This window comes from Ursus maritimus, unplaced genomic scaffold (assembly GCF_017311325.1).
Source record: "Ursus maritimus isolate PB19 unplaced genomic scaffold, ASM1731132v1 scaffold_24, whole genome shotgun sequence".
Taxonomy (NCBI): Eukaryota; Metazoa; Chordata; class Mammalia; order Carnivora; family Ursidae; genus Ursus; species Ursus maritimus.
Window position 1 is genome coordinate 7,601,776 of NW_024424897.1, and position 19,862 is coordinate 7,621,637.

At 56.2% G+C, this 19,862-nt stretch overlaps 1 protein-coding gene across 1 annotated transcript in view; it reads left to right on the top strand.

The window, feature by feature from the left end:
* Window positions 1-1,747: 1,747 nt before the first annotated feature.
* SDK2 (sidekick cell adhesion molecule 2) overlaps window positions 1,748-19,862 on the top strand; it is a 137,315-nt gene continuing 119,200 nt past the window's right edge. Inside the window, exons 1-2 of the mRNA XM_040641205.1 lie at window positions 1,748-1,820; window positions 2,452-2,611. Of these exons, the coding sequence (XP_040497139.1) occupies window positions 1,748-1,820; window positions 2,452-2,611 (233 nt within the window). The remainder of the gene's footprint in view (window positions 1,821-2,451; window positions 2,612-19,862) is intronic.

Sequence of the window (19,862 nt, forward strand, 5' to 3'; positions counted from 1 at the left end):
GGTCTATTTCTAGACTCTGAGTCTGCCGTTTCATCAGAACACACTGTTTTAATTATTGCAACTTTATAATATAGTTCAGTATCTGGCCTAATCTTCTCTACCTACCATACTTTTTCAGAACTTCTTTGTTATTCTTTTGTTATTTTTTTTAAATGTGAACTTTACAATCACTTTAATTTTTAAAAATCTGAATTTCGCGTGCATGTGTGTTTTCAAAGTGAGGGAAAGTTTAAGGGAATGACACCCATGTACTATGGATTCTTCCTATCCACAGTTCTCTTCCGTTCTCAGTTAGCTCCTTCCCACTGAGAGGGTGGCTAATAGGGTTGTTGTGTACAGTTGTATAAGTTGTGTACTGCACAAAGGAGCTGCTGGTGCCTGCCAGCTGGGCACAAACTCTTCTCTCTTGTAGTCTGCCCATCTGCACATACAATCAATAGTAACAGTAGCCACACCTCCTATAGCATGTTCCAGGAGCTGTTCTAACTTCTTTGTTCTTAAATTTATTTAATCTACACCACAAACATATCCCCGAATTTATAACTAGGAAATTGAAGTGCAAAAAGCTTATGAGTATGTTGCCCAAGGCCAATGATTTGTGTCACCCACCCTGCATTCATGGCTCCTACACGTACACACACACACACACGCACACACACACACGGCTGTCCCCCACCCCAGTATCCTTTCCCTATCAGTGTCTTGCCCCCTAGAACACCCACAGTGCCAGCCACCCTGCCATCCCCTGCTTTTGGAAGATGGCAGGCCTATCAAGGAAAACCAGCTGGCTGGACTCCTGCCATTACTCAGTGTTGAATAGGGCCTCCCTCCCAAATCCCTGCATCAGATGGCGGGTGGTGGCGAGGGGGGAGGGGAGAAGAGCCCGAGTCCCTCCCAGGCCTCCTTGTGAGGATAATGTGAGATGGGGGATGCAGGGATGCTCAGGGCTCCGTGGTACCCAGCAGGTTCTCTGGGGAAAGGGCAGCCCCACCCTCCTCTTCCCAGCCTCCGTATCTCGGGCAGCCGCTGGACTCAGCCCATCCCCATGCACCTCGCTGGCCTCCCGCAAGCTGGTGCCCAGAGAGCCTGAGGAATGAGCTGGCACATGCGGGCCTGGGAGCAGATTGCCCAGTGAGCCGCTGTACGGAGGCGAGGGGGTCTGGGGGCAGAGCGCGCGTGTGTGCACACGTGTGCGCGTGCAAGCGCCCGCCCCGCCCACCCGCCCCTCTGCTGTTCTGGCTCTGAGTCAGCCCTGCATCCCAGGGATTGAATCACTGGGGGCTGGGAGTGTTATTGTTTTAAAACAAACGGGTGATGACAGGAACTAACAGAGGGTTTTTAAAAACGCGATTCAAAGGGCTCTTGAACACTGCTGGGGAATAGGAATGTGCCTTTGAAGTGCGAATGTGCCCATTTGTCAAACAGGGGGCAGAGCCGCTGCCTCAGCAGAGCCAGCTCCCAGCTCTCAGCAAGTGGGTGCCTGCTGGCCTCTCTGCCCTCCGCTGCCACCAGAGGTGGGCTCTGGCCAGGGACCGGGGGCTGGGGTGGGGGCTGTTCCCCGCCCCCAGCACACTCCCCAGAGAGGGCCTTCTGATGGGCTTTGTAAGGCGGTAAGCTCCGTGATGGCTGTGAGGAGCCATGCAGAGGGTCGGGAGCAGGGCTGGGGTGGGGTTCAGGGAAGACCCTCCCCAGTCGTCACAAGTTATCCACTCAGGAGATTGAGACCAGGGGTGTGGGGTGGGGGGCGATGCAGTCCAGCCAGTTGACCGGGCCCCAGGTGTGCATCATTGGTGCTGAGTCGTCAGACTGCTCGGGCCCGGGTGAGGCCTTGACATGAATGTGAACCCACCCGCGGACCACAGACGTCTAATTCTGACCAAATCAAAGCGTAAGAGGACAGAAGGATCACGCAGCCTGGTGGTGGAGGGAGTCCACCGAATGGACTCTGCCCTTGATGCTGTTGAGGGGCTCCCCCAGCCTCGGGGGCAGGACTCAGGACACCTCTGTCACCTGTCACTTATGTCAACCCACCCCCCTGTTTTCCTTGTGACGTTTATATTCCCTTTGACTGAAGTGCGGCAATTCCCCCCCTTCCTTCTGTCCTGGAGGGAGGAATCCAGAAGCACAGGGTATCTAGTGGATGGGGATCCAGAGGGGAGAGAGACAGAAAGTACTAGGAAGAGGGAAGGGGTGGCAGCAGCAGGACTGAGCCTGGCGTGATCTGGGAGGCGGGAGGCGGGGAACTGGTTGGTAGGCGTGGGAGACTCACTCTGAAGATCAAGCTCTGAAGTCAGACCACCCAAGTTCAAATCCCTGGGTAGCCACATGACCTTGAGCAAGTGACCTGGCTGCACCTGCTCTGTCTCCCCAGGGGCGTTAGGGCACTGCGTGAGCAACCACCCGAAGGTGAGCAAGTGATAACTGGTAGCTTTGTGTCTCTGTTTCCCACAGATGACGTGGCCCCCTATTTCAAGACGGAGCCGGTGCGGACGCAGGTGCACCTGGAGGGGAACCGCCTGGTGCTCACGTGCATGGCCGAGGGCAGCTGGCCGCTGGAATTCAAGTGGCTCCACAACAACAGAGAGCTGACCAAGTTCTCCCTGGAGTACAGGCAAGCCTCGCCTCCCCTCCCCTCCCCTCCCCTCCCCTCCCTCCTGGCTGCCAAGGGAACCAGGGTGGGGGCCTGTCTGGCAGTGTGGGGGCAGGAGTCCCCACGCCAGTGCTACTGCGAGGCTGGGGTGGCAGAAGTTGGGGGGCAAAGACAGCCCTGCCCCAGGAGTAAGAGGCCCTGCCCTGCTGAGTTCAACAGAGAATTGGGTTCAACCCAGACGGGTGACCCATGCAACAGGGAACAGAGCAGAGGCAATGGTTGGGGTAGGGGAGCCCACCACCAGCAGCTGGGCTGTGGTCCTACCTGTGACCAGAGCCCCTCCTCCCCAACCCCTGAGAAGAGCTCTGCTATCTCCTGGGGGCACTGAGGTTGGCCTGGGTCCGACACACGGCAGGGGTGGGGGCATGTGGCAATGTGGGGTCGGTGAGGGAGTATCTTGTATTTGGGGGCAGTGCAGGTGTGACATGGGGGTGGCCTGCCCATGTCCTTTGGGCTTGTCCCCACTCCATGTTCGTGCCCATGCCCTGAGCTCTGGACTGGCCTTCCCTCCCCAGGACACTGCCAAGTGGTGAGAAAGGAGAGGAGGGATGGACGGTCACAGGGTCTCAGTGAAGCGGGCTACTGCTAGAAGCCTGAGCTACCCCCCAGGCCCCGCCAGGCCTCCAGCACTTTCCTCCCGGCAGACCCTCCCTCCGGCTCCTATCTTCCCATCTCATCTCTGCCTGTTTTTACTGGCTCCCAACCCTGTGGCTGGTGATTAATCCCCAGGCCTGATGTGCGTAATCGGTTTTGTTGGGGAAACAAGATTGTCTTGCCCTGGGGATGTTGATACGGATCTGCCGCCAGGGACCAGAATGCAAATGAGCAGAGGGTATTTAATTGCTTAAGGATCTGTCCTTCCCAGAGAACCACCCTTTTCTTTGCCAAACAGAGAGGCCAGAGTCTGGGGTGCCCTCGCCCTCCCACCAGCCCCCAGGTTCCTTCTGCCCCAACCCTGGACTGGATTGGCTGGTGGGTGTGGCTACTTTGTCAGAGGAGGGAACAGGAGGGTCTGGGGCAGGAGAAGCACCTCCCCTCTGGATGGTGAGAGGCCAGGAAGCAGGAGGCCCTCCGGTGCTGGCCACTCTGGGCGTTGGGTCTCCAGGGAGCCCAGGAGGGAGACTAGGGGTGCTCCCATGAGCAGCCCCTTAGCAGTTTTCAGATGGGGGCCCAGAGCTCTCCTAGCTGCTGCCTGGTGTCCCTGGGGCAGTTTTGACAGCCCCTGTGAAGAGCCCCTGTGTCCTTTGGATACATGGGAACACCAGGAGCGTGTGGCTGGCACACCAGAGGTATAAGTGGTGTCCAGGCCTCTCAGCCTGCCCCTGACTTCTGGCTGGCAGGGAGCTGGGTCAGGATCCAGGAGGAGGAGGGCGGTTGGTTCTTTATCATTCAGTCCTGCCAGCAATCCTGTGAGCAGGTTTAATTAGTTTTCCCATTTGACAGATGGGCAGACTGAGGCTCAGAGACATTAAACACTTCACCCAAGGTCAGATGGTCGAGCTGGGCTTCAAGAGAAGTCGTCCGGCTCCAGGGCTGGAGATCCTTTACACCCAGCGCCTCCTCGAGCAAGGAGCGCTTCCTTAGTACGCATCCCAAGCAACCTCTGCTCACTGTGCTCTGCGGATTCTGGAAAACAGAGCAGAGTGGGGAATGCAAACACCGTCGACCCTTGAACAACATGGGTTGAGCTGCGCGGGTCCGCTTACACGCGGATGTTTTTGATAAGTACAGCACAGCGCTGTAAATGTGTTTTCTCTTCCTTATGGTTTTCTTAATAACATTTTCTTTTCTCTAGCCTACTTTCCTGGAAGAATACAGTATGTAATGCATATAACATACTGAATCCGTGAGAATTGACTGGTTATGGTACCGGTCAGGCTTCCAGTCAATAGGAGGCTGTTAGGAGTTAAGTTTGGGGAGTCCAAAGTCATACGTGGATTTTGTATGGGGGGTTGGTGCCTGGCTCCTAGGTTATTCTGAAGTCATCTGGATGCTGTTTCCGACCTTGGTTGGGTGGCAGTTTCAGGGGGACACAAATAAGCTTCCACCGGGGGACCTCCTCTCCCTAGATGGCCTCAGAGCTCTTTAGGGTTGCTCCTGATGCCACGCACCTTACCCGCTGCTCTTCCCATCTGAGGCGACACCCCCACCAAACAGGACCCTCCCACCCTGGGCCCCATGGCAGCCCCCTGCTCGTGTCCTCTGTGCTGCTTTTGTTCAAACTGTCCTGTCCCCTCTAGTTGCAACATTACCTCTTCTAGAACCTTCTTTCTCTCCCTGCAGGGCCCCAGCTCCTTCAGAAAGCCTTTCCTGATAGTACACACCTGTGTCCTCAATCAGTATCTCTCTGTCTCTGTCTCACAACACGCGCGCACTCACGTCTGCCTCTCTCTGCCCTTTGTGATCGTCCACAATACATCCCATTACACCTTTTGCCTTCTCATCATTTATACACGACGCTGCGAGTAAGCCACAGACCTGAGGTCAGGGCTTCTGGAACCGTGGCATTTCTGGGGGTCTCAGGGCTCAGGACCAAGAACTTGATTCTGCCAGGAGCTCTCTCCCCACCCCACCCCCACCCTGGGCTGCTCAGCAGCACCACCTCTGCGTGCAGACTTCATTCTCACCGGGTGAATAACACTGAAAAGTTCACAGTCACAGGCTTACAGCCCCATGATTTCAGGGCAGAAGGAGCATCCTTGGAAGTTCCACGTGAGAAGTCCTGGGGAAAGATTCTGATCAGTCCCGCTCGGGTTGTCCCACTCATTTTTGCTAAGTTATTTAAGAATTTGCAGACATCATGTCACTTCACCCCAAGGAGAAATTTCCCAAGAACAAGGCATTCTCCCACAGAACCACAGCACAACGTTCACGCTGGGGAAATGTCACATCAATACGGTACCACTATCTCATATGCGGCCCATATTCACATTTCTCTGTCCCAGTGATGTTCTTCGTGGCCATTTTTACTATTGTTTGATACAAGATCTAATCAAGGGCCATATATTAGATTTACTTGTCAGAACTCTTAGACTCCTTCAATCTAGAACCATCCCTCATTGTTCCTCCCATCTTTCATGGCATTGACATTTCTGAGAGCCCAGCCAGTTTTGCAGAATGTCCCCCAGTGTAGATTTGTCCAGTGCTAACCTTATCATTAGACTCATATTAAGCCTTTTTTGGCAAGAATGTTACCCAGATATGTGTCCCAGTGGTGATGTTGGGTTTGATGATCGGTTGGTCAGGGTAAAGTACACCAGATTTCTCCATTGTCAAGGTATGGAGATATCCACTTGCCTTTGGGGGATAACTGGAAACAGTGAATATGCTCCCCAGGAGTCCTTCACCCGGTGATTGAGTCTCCATTGAGGAGTCTAACCTGGCATCCATTATTGCCAGTGTGGTGGTGATAAGCAGATTTTCTACTTCTATCTTTTTCTTTTTACTTGTATTTGTCATTCTTGTATAAAAGAGATCTTCCCTTTCTCATCTCCTTTAAAATAATATAGCATCAGGGCGCCTGGGTGGCACAGCGGTTAAGCGTCTGCCTTCAGCTCAGGGCGTGATCCCGGCGTTATGGGATCGAGCCCCACATCAGGCTCCTCTACTATGAGCCTGCTTCTTCCTCTCCCACTCCCCCTGCTTGTGTTCCCTCTCTCGCTGGCTGTCTCTATCCTGTCGAATAAATAAATAAAATCTTTAAAAAAATAATAATAATATAGCATCAGTATGAACTGATGGATAACTTTTCCTATTCAATGTGTCTTAATCTGTCCCTGTCATTCTTCATTCTGATGCTCACTAGTAACCCATAATTGGCCAGGGGAGCTTCTTCAGGTTGCATCCTGGGTCTTTTGGACGTGTCCGCACTGGATTTCTAGAACTCTCTTGCTTTTTTGGCTCAATAAAATGTTCCAGATTCGCCTTTGAAATACATGCACACCAGAAATTGCATCCCAGAGGAGGGTGGCCAGCTTCTCATCCCATGGTTCTCTGACCACTGTTTGCTGCTTCCTTGCAAACCCCAGGCTTTGAGTTGGGTGATAATATCCAATTTTCAGGCAGAAAGATGGCTGAATTTACTCAGCAAGTCAAGAGAAAATAAGATTCCAAGTGCTGCCATAAATTTCACTATGTTTCCTACCCGTCTCCAAAGGAAGAAGTTTGCATTCACATCCAGTCTCCACCGGTCTTTATTCTCAGTGGGATCTGTAACCAAATGGGCATGGCGTGTGTGTGTGTGCGTGTGTGCGCACACGCGTGCGTGTGACAGCTACACAAAGGACACCCTGTACATCCTTCTGAGCACAAGTTTCTGGGGCGAGTTTGTGGGGCCACATCCATCCCAGGGGGGCAGAGTGCAAATAGCATGGACTTTGGATTTCGGGCCACCTAAATATAATCACTGTCCTTCCACGCACTAGCTCTGTGACCTTGGGCAGAAGTAGCCACCGTGCACTTGTTTTCTCGTCTTGGAATCGGGCACATGCCTCCTTTAGAAGGTCCTAGTAAGAATTAAATGAGATTCTATGGTGTGAGCCCCGTCCCTGGTGCAGTGGAGTAGATGGTACTTGCTAGGATTGTACGAGGTGTTTGTCTCGACGGAAGAACAGGACAAGTCTGATAGCAAACCCACCAGATCTCATGTGCAAGCAAGCGATCTCTGAGGTGGTCGCGGGGCTCTGTACACATATTCCAGTGCCACTGTTACGGTCTGGGACCCTTCTTAGAATTCTTTTTTGGTCAACTGCTCTAAGAGCCCCTCGTTGGTGACCTATCTTACCTGTTTCGAAACCAACCTTGAATTCCTAGTTTGAGAAATAAAGTGCCTGTAACAGTTGGGGGTAGCACTTGGGTACAAAGCAAGATCAGTCCCTAAATGAGATCTCTTGTCCCATGTGGGTGGGGTACTGCATGGGAAGACCCTCCCAAAGCCCTGGGCGCCATCCTCACTGCCCACCTCTATCCGTGGAATAGGTGTGCGGCTTCCCGCAGTGACTCTCGGCGTGTGTGTTGGGGGGTGGGAGGAAGTTGAACACAATACTCAGTTGGAGGTCTAAGGTCTAATGTGTTTGTTGGCCTCTGTGCGTGTGTGTGCGTGGGGGGGTGGGTAAGTGGTGGGTGTGATTCTGTCATGCTCTTGTATGCACGTGTAACCGTTGCAAGTCTATGTCTGTGCAAAACACATTGGCGTGTTAGCCCAGCTTCCTGACCAGGTGGGATGGTAGCACATGGAAGGTCAGGGCCTCCTGTGTTGCCCCTGGAACTTCTTCCATCGGATCATTCCCCCCCTACTCCCTCCCCTCTGCCCCCATCCTCTGCCCTGCCTCGGTCTCCCCTCTCCCCACTCCAAGGCCATCTCCCCAAGCTGCATCTGTTCTGCCTAAGTTTGCTTCCACTGAACCAGCCAGGGCTGCATGGCTGGGGACAACCCACCAGCTCAAGACATGGCAGGTCAGGCAGGAGCAATGGGGGAGGGGGCGGGGGGCGGGGACCAGAACCACCTGTCCTTGTGACCACATCCTGGCAAAGCCATCCACCAGATTATGCTGTCCTGCCCTGCTCGTGCTTTCTCCTATAATTTTCCTCACCCTTAAAATCGTATCAGAAAAACAAACCAACTGGGTGGATCTCACACGCGCCCTCACACACACACACACACACACACACACACACAGACACACGCGCGCACACACACATTCCCACACATGGTTAACATACACCATCTCACAGCAGCACTAGGCCAGTGTTATTACCCTAATTTTGCAAATGAGGAGCCTGGAGCTCAGAGGAGTTCTGGAACTTGCCTGCAGTCAGGAAGAGAACAAGAGGCAGATCCAGGGGGTCTGTCTGACCGGAGTGTGTTCTTGAACCACCTGTAGAGACACACACGGGGTCCCGATCGGGCTTCTCCTGCCACACTCCTGTCACTGTCTGTCCTTCTTCTGCCCTGAGAGGCAAGAAGCCAGGGGCCCCCTCAGACCCTCTGACATGAAAGCGAGAGGGAGTGAGACCAGCAGAGGTGGAGTCCCGCCCCTGAGGCCCCAACTGGCCCCTGGCTGGCGTGGAGAAGAGCAGGTGTGTGGAGGGGAGCCTCAGACGAGCCAGGCAGGGCATCGGGCCTGCCCCAGGCTGGGTCCCCAGCCCCACTGCCAGGCTGATGTGCCTCTAGGGGGAGCCGTGATGTTGGGGCACCGCACACGGGCTCAGCAGCAGAGAGAATAAAGCCCCGTGGCTGAGGCAGAGACCCAGGCGTGCCACAGCCCTTGCTAGGGGCACAAAGCAGGGGACACATGTGGAGAGGCTGCAGCCTTTGAAATTCTTCAGAGGAGAGGATGAAGAGAAACTCTCCGCACCAGCTGCCTTGTCTCTGGCTTATGCTCTGGCCTCGCCTTAGAAGTGAGAGCAGGCAGCAGCGGCCGGGGACGCAGAGGCCAGCGGGCTTCCCAGAGGGCACTGCAGCACATGCCACGTGGGTGCCCGGAACGGAGCCAGGCTCTTACCAACAGCAGTTCTGGGAGATCGGTGCTATTATTATCTCTCTCTGCCCCAGAGCTAGGAGTCATAGCTCAGAGAAATTCAGCAACTTGCCCAGGGTTACACAGCCAGACCTGGGGAGTCAGGTTTTACTCAGGATCTTTTGGACCCCAAGCCTGCATTTCCCCCCTGTCCGCTACAAGCTGTCTGGCCACGTTTGTCCTCCCCCAGGACCCTGCTTTCGGGGGATGGCCCCAGCCAGCCTTCTAAACCCATGCAGGAGAGCCAGTCGCGGCTAACACGTGGACGTACGCGGGCCCAGCCCTGTTTGAGGGATTTCACATATGTGAACTCTTGAAAACGAGCACTCCAAATGATCATCTCCCTCGTGCCAGGCCCCGTGCCGGCCCCTTTCCCTTAGGCTCTGTTCTCCATCCCTGAACATCAGCAACTCCTGCAGGAGAGGCGTCTTGGTAGTGAGGGATGTGAGGCTTCATGGCTTCGTTCCCTGAAGTCGTGGAAGATCTTCTCCGTCCCGGCCTGATGGACGAACGTCAGGAGAGGCCTACCTTTGCTCAGTCACGGGATGCAGATTTGGGACCTTCTGCCCGCTGGGCATGGAGCTAGGCCAGGACGACAGTAAGGAAGGGCAGTGCCAGCCAAGGGGCAAGAGGTACCCTCATGGGCCGTAAGTGCCTGGACTAGGGAGGGACAGCAGGTGTAAAGGCCAAGAGAGGGTCCCAGAGAAGTTTGGGGCAGCCTGTAGAAGATGTCGAACTTGAACTGAGAGGGGAAGAGGCATTGGTGTAGACGCGGCGTGAATGGGCGGCTCTAGGTAAGCCGGGAGAGCCCTTGCCCCCAAGGAGCTTGCAGTCTGGAATGAGAGCAGAACACAGTCATTCTGCACGTACCAATGGACCCCAGTTTCAATGCATGCTATGAAAGCACAGGTCGGAGAAGATGTCACCAGGGATGCTGAGACCTAGAGGATGGGTAGAGTTAGCAGGGGCAAGAAGGGGCAGAGGGGGGCTTGTGGCCAGAGCCGTGCGCACAGACACAGAGGCTGGAGACCAGCACGGACGGGAGATCAGGACCCTGGAGGAGCGGATGGGGTCAGTTAGGTCAGGGCTTGCTGGCTCTCTTCGGGAGCTCTTATCTCAAGCCAACAGCAATGTGGGGCTCCTGACTGGTTTGTCACAGGGAAGGGACACGATCAGGTGTCCGCTTTCAAACCATGTAGCCAGGCAGCCAGGTGGGGAGTGGGCTGGAGGAGAGCAGGTGGGAGCCAGGCTGCGCAGTCGTGGCGGGAGGGGGGTGGCCGGGCCATCTTGGAGACAGCAGGATCGGAGGACCGGATGGGTCCGAGACCTATCTGGGAGGCAGAACTACAGGACTCGACGATGGGCTGGTTGTGCGGGTGAGGGAGGAAGACAGGTGGGGAGGCAGGTGGTGGAGGAGACGCTGGAAGGGACACTGTGGAAAGTCTCCATGCTCCCTTTGGGCACTTGGCGAGACTTCGGGCAGTGGCGTCCAGCAGAAAGGCATGGAGGAGAAAAGCCCAAGCTGAGGGTCTTGATTTAGGTGTCACTGATGTCACCGTGACAGCTGACGTCGTGGGAATGAGCAGGATGAGAGAGTGGACACGGCACGGGGAAAGAGCCTCAGAGCCCCAGGAGGTAGATAAACAGAGGTGAAAACCTGCCCAGCAGCACGAAGCCATGAGGCCACGATGGAGATTGGGGTGTCACGGGGTGGGGGGGCTTTTGAGAAGGACCAAGTGGCCAGCTGTGTCCGCTGCTGGGGCACTAACAGCTCTCAGCTAGATATAGGGACAGAGGTGACCTCAGGGAGAGAGGAGGGCTGAATGAGGGGCCTGTGGGGGGGCCTATGTGGAGGCAGGGTGAACGTGAGTGAGAACATTCTGGGCTGCATCCTGCAGGTGGTGGGTGGTCTCTGGAGGATTTGGGTCAAGGGAGCTCAAGACCCTGTGTTCCCTGGGCCTGCCTTCTGTCCGGTCTCCTCTCTCACCAACACCCTTGGCTCAAGGGCAGAAGGAGCTCTTTCCCAGTGCTCTCTGCTATTCAGGACTCTTTGCTTTTCCCTCTCCCCGACCTGCCTTGTCCGTACAAACCTTTGCTGCTGGATCTCTCTAGACTCGGCACCCGCGTCCCCCGAGTATGAATCCCAGTCCAGACCCTGACTCCGTGTGACACCTGCCTCAGTTGTCCGATATGTCAAATGGGAATAATGACACCAGTCGCTACCTACCAGAGGGTTGTGAGCGTCCTGTGAGATTACGCATGCAGAAGGGTGTCTGGTCATCGGTGGCTGTGTGAGTGGACACGGTGGCCCGGAAGCCAGCCTGTAATCACCACCCACGCACGTCCACCCCACGGGCCAGGCTGTCCCCACTCCTTCTGCCTGGCCAGGGTCTCATTCCAATGTTCCTAGGAGATCCAGGCTCCTCTTCCATGACAAAGCCAGACCCACCCACCCCTTGCCGGCCTCTTCGGAGATGGCCTCTGATTTGGCCGTGAGTTTGGACATCTTGTCTGAAAATTGAAGGCTGCCGGTGAGAAAGCCGGAGTGTAGGAATTAGTTATGATGGGCATAAATTGAATTTTAATAGAGATGTACATGGCACGGAGCCAGCGTACTCAGGCAGAGGGGAGGTAGTAATTAAAAGTTAACGAGTTTAGAAATGTCGTAATCCTTGGGGAGGGATGGGGGAGGTGGGCCGGGAGGAGGAAGAGGCCCCCAGCCAAGCGTGCTGTCCTTCCCCTGACCCAGAGGCCCTCCTCCCACTCCTGAGGAGCCCAGGAGGGGAGGAGGGCTGCGGGGAGCCCAGCAGGCCCCGCGTCTGCACACGCAGGGCAGCCTTCCAACAACGGAGGAGGTAGAGTTAGAGGGACCCCCGGACGATGCTCGTGCTGCCCCCGAGGAAGACCGCAGCGGGGGCAGGGCTTCTCAGCCTGGGCCTGTTAGTGTTTGGGGGCAGAGCATTTCTTGGTGGGGGAGCTGCCCGTGCCCTGCACCGTGTTTCCCAGCATCCCTGGCCTCCGTGCCAGTAGCCCCCTCCCCCCTCAAATGGGACAACCCCAAATGTCTGCAGAACTGCCAAATGTGCTTTGGGGGGGCCACGTCCACCCCACTGAGAACCAGTGGTCGAGAGCGAGGCACCCGTGCCCCCCAGACCCTTCCAGCTGGAGCCAGGGCTGCCCCTGTGCGTGCAGGCATCCTGCCATGCTAGAGTCAGCGGCTGGCTTGGTGTGAGCACAACCGGCCGGGAATTGGAGGACCCGAGGGCATAACTGGCCACCCTCTTGGGGGGGTCCCTCCTGCCCCCCTTCTTTGTCTTTTCCTGACAATCCAAGTAGCAATCCAAGAGCTGCTTCCTTCCGATGCTTTATTTGATCCCGGGCATGGGATGAATGGGTGGGTAGGACAAGTCCATGGCACAGATGGAAAGACAGAGGCTTGAAGAGACCCAGAGCTTGGCCCAAGTTCATTCACTCAGCGGCAGAAGGGTCCGGCTCCCCTGTGTCAATAAGGCACCCTCGTCGGCTCCGGCAGTCCTGCTAAAAGCGCTGGTGAAGAGCTGGGGGCCCCTGCTGGGAGAGAACACAGCCTCTCGGTTATGGATAGCAGCCCCGACCCCATCCCCACAGGTGCCCAGGAACACTGGGGTGCAGGCCTCCCCCTGCTTTAGGATAGGTTCTTCCTGAACCTGAGGGGGCCAGCCCTGGCCTCAGGGTTTGCTGGTGAGTGACAGAAGCTGAGAGAGAGGCGACAGGGAGAGCCCTGGAGGGTCAGGGCAGGTGGTGGGCGGCGAGGGGCACAGCTGGCTCCCTGTGCCTCAGGCTGACGTTGCAATAATTATGTCAATTAAGATGAATAAGTTCAAAATGTAAGGGGAAAAAGGGAAACAAGAAGCAAAAGTCTTTGAAGCATTGGCTGTCTCAGTTTCCATAGCAACCCAGCTCTCACGTTCTCATTACTGGGTCCTGGCTGGGGGAGGAAGTGGGCCCCCCATTCCCGCGGAGGCAGGAGATGAATGGGGGGTGTCACCTCGCCGGACCCTGACCTGAGGTTGCGGGGCCTGGGCGCACACGCTCAGGGCCTTGACAGACTCACACGGCCCCGCTGGCCTCTGGGCTGAGCCCTCGGCCCTACAGCTGGGACACCCCGTAGCTAAGAGAGGAAAGTGGCTTTCTCCCAAGACCAGACCGGGTGTGAGGGTCAGAACGGCCACTCCACCCCAGACCCCCTGCGCCCCCAGGCAGTGCTGCTTGGGTCTGACTGGGCGCCTCAGTTGTGCCGTGTTCTGGCATGATCCAAGGCAGAGACTCCACGATCCAGCTTGATTTGGTGACGTTTTCCTCATCAGGCAGGCTGAACCCCTCAGGACATGGGAGGGATGTGCTGTGTTGGGGGAGGTGGCGCTGGCCTCGCCTCTCTGTCCCCTTGGATGTCTGCTGAGGTCTCCTAGTGTCCCCGTGGGTGCAGATGGGTTCCGAGCATCGCTCCGAGGCATCATGGCCCTGAGAGCCCGTGCAGCTGGGGCAGGGAGGACAGGCCCATGCGTCGTGGGTCCCCCCTGAGGCTGGAGCAGGCAGGGAGGCTGCTGTGTTCCTTCTGCAGACACGCTCAGCAGACACAGCTCTGGGTGTCCATCCACGGCCCGTGTGTGGGTACCCTGCAGGACCCATCACACGGGCGTGCACGCCGTGTACTCACGCTGGCACTGCTGTGGTTGATGCCCACAGGCGGCCCGAGGAATCCACAAAGCAGTTACTAGGCTTCCCATTTTATAGATGCAGAAACAGTCACCCCAGGGATAAAGTGACACATCCTGGGTTACACTGCAAAGTAGGGATGCAAAGTAGGAGGTACACCGGCTGCCAGCTTCTCTGCTGGAACATTCTAGAACACACAGGTGTGTGCACACAAGCTATGTTCTCTCTTCTCCGCCTTCCCCTCCTCCCACTTTGCAGTGACCAACAGACGCTCCAGAGCCAATCCCAGCAGCCCCGGGATGGGTGGCCCAGGTACCCAGACTCCCCCGAGTGCGGAATAGAACACGCAGGCGAAGCGCTCACTGCCACTTTAATGAAAGGCTCCCAAAGAAAGCTCTTCTCTGATGAACTGAGGCTGTTTATTTCCACCACAAGGAAACTTAACATGCAAATGAGGAAGGGCTTGATCATTCATCACCCGAAATTGACAGATTTGAATCTGGCCCTGATCCCTGGGAGCCAGTGCACAGAGATGGGCGCGAGGCGGGCGTGCGCGGCCCGAGGTCCTTGGGGAGGCGGGGAGAGGGGGTCTCCGTCAGAGGCACATATGTTTTTTATCTGGGAGAGTCCAATATATGGAAATGAGATGTTCATTCTTTCTCCCCACACAGCTGGACTGGAGACCCCAGCGTGCCCCAAGAACTCCCCCTCCCCAGATCTTCCTGTGGGCCTCCCCCTCTCTGGCTTTCAGCCAGGACACAGAAACTAATTAGATCTTGACTCAGTTACGCGCTCAGGCAGGCAAATGGTCTAGACAGATGCCTGGGGAGTTGGTAATGACCCCTGCTTCCTGGGGGCTGCCTTGCTGCCTGACCCCCCTCTCCCCCACCGTACACCTCAGAGCCCCTTTCTGGCCCTTGCATGGGATATCGCTATGTGGAAGGGTTCAAATGGTCTCTGCCCTGTGTCTTTGTCCTCCCAAGAGGAGTCTCTGCCATGGCGCACTTTTCTGCTCTCTGATTAATGGGGTGCCGAGGTGTTTGTGACTTTGAATTTCCCACCCTGGCCGAGGGAGAGGCCAGCTGCCCAAGTCTGCCACGCAGAGCCTCCTGGGAGTGAGAGGAGAGCAGGGGGTTGGAAGTAGGGGTCTCAGCTCCAGCTGGCAACCTCTGGGGACTCAGAGTCAGTAGGGAGCAGGTGCGGGCTCACAGAGGGCTTAGGGAAGGGGGAGGCCGTTCTTCCTGCAGAATGGAGAATAGTAACCAGGAAAGACAATCTCACCTGAGATCGAGCACAGACCCTAGAGGTCAACCCGCAGCACGTCCAGAAGCTCCACGCATTGTACCTGCTCCTTTACCCCTGACCCCTAGGGAACATACGAAGATGGGGGACCCCCACCCATTGGAGCATGCTCAGCCTGACCTCGGCCACAGCCTCTGGTCAGGTACTTACTGCTGCCCAGAAGAACATTCCAGAACTTCATGACTAAACAACCATGATTTCTCATTTCTCTGCTGGTCTGTGCTGGGCGCACATGAAGGTCCGTTTCGCTGGCCATCTGCTGGGCTGGGCTGGGCTGGGCTCAGCTGGGCTGGACAGCTGTGGTGCTGGTCTTTCTGCCTGTGGTTTACCATCCTTCATGGCCCGGTGGTCTTGGGGCCTGGTGGGCTGAGAGGTGAATGCAGAAGCTACAAGGCTCTCGAGGCCTGGCCTTCAGAATGTTCCACCAGATTCTGTTGGTGAAAGCAAGTCACAGGGTCAGCCCAGATTTAGCAGGAGGCATAGACCCCACATTTGATTGGAGCTGTTGCAAAATCCTAGAGCCGTGCTCTTCAGGCCCGCAGCCTCCGATCTGGCGGTGCCTGGCCATGCACACAGGTTACCTTTTCCAGATGGCAGCTCGCAGGCAGGTCCTCGGGGCCTCATTTACGCCGTTCTGGCCCGATTCCCCCACCACGTTTCCCTGAAGTCACTTCTGAGCGTGACTTTAGAAAACCCAAAGCGAATGGGCAGAGGTGGCCATGAGTCATGCTGGACAGAGGCCAGAGAAGTCCGGGCCGGTGGGATGGCGTTCTGAGGCAGCTGCCTGGGGTCTGGGCAGGTGTTCAGAAGAGGGGGGAGCAGAGGCGGCTCTGGGCCCCCCAGGGCTCAGGGCCACTGCCATCACAGCTTCTAACATGAGATGCCATGGTCGCCCCAGCCTTGGCTCTGCTCTCTGGGCAAGGACTCATCCTGGATGAGTGGGCTTTGGGCCCCGGGTTAGGGGGCTCTTAGAGAGGGCAGAGGGCGGTGCTCCCTCCTCACAGGATGGATGACTAAGTGAAAAATAAAACATTAATAATCCCAGTAGAGCTCACACTCAGCGAGTGCTTAGGACACATCTCACACTGGCCCTGTCTTACGCCCATCACAGGCGCCCTGTCCTGAATCCGTACCACGTGCCTTCCGGGAGGGACTAGAGCCTGGTGGTTAAGAGCACAAAATCTAGAGGCAGCCCCCTGGGGCTCTACCACCTATTGGCTGCGTGATCTCAGACAAGTTACTTAACCTCTCTGTGCCTTGGTTTCCTCGGCTTGTACAGCTACCAAATTTGGATAAAATTAATTCTGACCTCACAGAGTAGTAAAGAGGAAAAAATGCATTCGCATAATAAAAGGTGCTTAAGATAGTACCTGGTTTAGGTTATTGTTAATTATTATTATTACCTCTATCTTACAGATAAGGTCATGGAGGCACAGAGAGATCAGACAACTTGCCCAAGGTCATACAACAAGTAAAACACACTTACAGTCAGAAACCCTCCTTCTCCACCAGTGCCCACCGGCCCTGGGAGCATTTGCCCCCGAAGCCTCTAGCACAGCACTCGATGCGGCTGGTCGTTGGGGGCATGTTTCTGACCTCGGTGGAAGGGCAGCCAGGACTCTCAAGAGGGGAGATAGACCACGGAGCCAGGAGCGCCCTGCCTGGGTGCCTGAGCCTTGGGACTTGGGGAGGAGAATCGCTTTGACATCTGAAGCCTGGACCCAGGTAGAAAGGAAGAACATCAGCCCTGACCTTGAGCCAGGTCTCCCCAAGGACCGAGGAACGGAATGGGCATCTCATCACATGCCCCCCCCCCACCCTGCCGGACTTGCCAACAGCAGGCACTCAGGATGGCCAGGGAGGCTTCTTCCCAGCTTCCATCCACTTGGGGGGCCCCCGGGGAGACTGTGGTACACCCTCCAGCCTCATCAACATTCATTAATGCCACAAACATCTGGCCTGGGAAAATCAGTCACCTGGTGAAGGCCAGGGAGCAGGACGCGGCTGGGCGGGAAGCTCCAGCCAGCTGGGCAGAGCCTGGCAGGGTTCACACCATCACCCCTCCGTGCCCACTCAGGGCTCCCCCTCCAAGTGAGTGCTTCCCGTGCCCACGCGCCCCACCCCCTTAGTGTGAATTAGCCATTATCCTTTGTGGTGATTAAAGGGGCCGTAATAAAGCCCTTCTCGCTCAGAGATGAGGAAGTCCCTGCTCCCTTCTATTCCCTGGGACTCGGAGATGCCCAGGGGCCAATGTTTCACTCCCAGGGGCAGCACGTTGTCTCGGCAGATAGCAATAGGAGCGGATGGACTGGACGTGGAGCTGGGGAGCGGTGCGATTCTAAGCAGCGGGCGGCAGTGGTGGTAACATCTCCATCTGAACACAAGGCAGCACCGCGGACGCATGGTCTGGCTGTCGTGACTGTTGTTGCTGCTGACCCTGGAGCCTCACCCAGTGCCTGGCACGTCACGGGCCCTCCAGTCTGGGCCGAATGACTCATAATAATAGTACACACAAGGACACATTTCTTTTTTTTTTTTTTTAAGATTTTATTTATTTATTCTTCTTTTTTTCTCTTTTTACAAGGACACATTTCTTGAGTCCTTCCCAGGCGTCAGACACCTTGCAGTCAGTTCTGCTATCACGTAAAAAGCACGCTATGCAAAATCATGCACTAAAAACCACAGGGCTAATGGGGGAAAGGGGGTGAGGGAACAACACTCAAAAACTTCATTAGGGACACATAAAAAACAGAGCAGCCTGCTCAAGACAATCACAGTCTCCCGCATGCTTGGTGGGTGAGAAATTCGTAAATACTGCAATAAACCTGGCACTCCGCCTAGGAAAGGGCCCCGCAGCCGGCCTGGGGAAGTGGGAGGTGGAGGGCTGCAGCTCCCCCTGAGTTACTGTGAGCTGGGGGAGGGAGCGGTGTCTGGGATGGAAAGGAAAGTTGTGAGACCAGACCAGCGCAGGGGAGCTGAGGATGCTTGCGGGGAGCGTGGCTCTGCGGCAGGTCAGCTGCGTGCGGTTTGGTGCATTTACTTGGGGTTTCTTACGGATGAGTCTCGCACAGGCAAATGCAGAACTCAGGCTATGCTCACAGTGTCCCTGCAGAGTGGAGGGGGAAGGCTCCCGGGTGGCCCTCCAGTCCTCCCTCCAGCCCCGGATCTAATTAGGAGGCCACTTCTCTGCCACGGGGGCAGAGAGGCCATAAAGGCAGCTTCTCCCCGGTGCACCTGGGAGGCTGGGGAGGCTGAGAGCAAAGCAGGTTGGTTAGTTTGCTCCGCCAGGCCCTCCACAATTTGGCCACAAAGCACAAGCAGCTTGGTTCCTGGAGGCTGGATTTCCTTGCAGCCTCTTACCAGGTGTAAAAATAAAGGGGCGGGGGCTGCAGAATTTCAGCCAGGTGCCAGCAGCCCAGGACAAAGGAGCCTCCTTTTCTGCCCCCCACCGCAGGCGGAGGAAGCAGGGAGCCCTGGGGGAAATTCCTGAGCATCCCTGTGAGCAGAAGACAGGCCCCACTTATGCCTTTTTGTTCTTCCTGTCTCTTTTCTTTCTAAAAAAACAAATAACCGCACTGGCTCCCGGCCCCCCTCAAACCTCAGGATTCCTTCCACCCCCGTCATTTTTTGAAAATCCACTGTGAAACATCTGCAGGTTTGAACTTCTTGAGCCCAGACAGGTCTTCTGTCTCTCTGCTCCCGGTAATCAAACCTGGTGTCCTGTCCTGCTCTGCACTTTGCGAGATGATCTCAGATCTAGTGACTCGTGGCTCTTAGATGACTCTCTCTGCGGGGCTGCTGGGTCAGGACAGGTCCTGGCAGCTCCCGGGAGGCATTGTCTCTCCGGGGTGTGCCTGCTGACCAGGTCGGGGGCAGGCGTGGGGTGGGACGGGTTTGGGTTCAGATGGGCCTGACATTGAATGTCGCCTTGCTGCCCTCTGGCTCAGTGATAAGGCATGCTCAGTCGTTCTGAGCCCACGGTCTCGGCTATAAAATGGGGTAGGGGCCCTTTCCCCTGCAGTGAGTGTGGAGGTGAACCAGATAATGTCTTCGGGTGTTTGCTTGGAACCGATGCTCTTATTGTTCGAGAGAGTGAGGGCGGTCCCCTCTTACTCTCCCCACAGTGACAGTCCCACCTGTGTCTGCTGAGTGGCCACATTGAGCCTCCCTCCTCCCCTACCTGTCTTCTTGCTCTGAGTCTGTGGGGACCACCCCGCTGATGGCAGCCCTTAATGAAGTCCTTTCTCTTGTTCATTGAGAGCAGTTAATTGGCCCAGAAGGTCACAGGGCGGACAGACACCCTCCCCAGCCAACTCTAGCCTGGGCTGTCATGGTTTCAGCAGCCTCCAGCTCGATAATGCCACCATCCTTCTCATTGACCACAGGCCCCAGGACCAATCTGAGCATCGCGGCGTCTCCCAGTGGAGCAGGGAGGCTTAGGGCCGCACACAGGGCTCAGGAGTAGCAGGGAGGCCTGGGGCAGGGAGGGGAGGCCCTGCAGGGGGTCCTGAGCCCCCCAGCCGAACCATCCATCAGAAAGTGGTCGTCCAAGCCCACAGGCTATGTCTTGTCTAAGCAGCCGCCTTGGACAATTCGGCATCTAGCCCAGCTCAGCCCTCCGGCTGCCTGCTTCTTAGGCATCCAGAGTCATCCCCCCCCCCCCCCCCCCCCCCCCCCCATTGCCCCAGGGCCCTTGC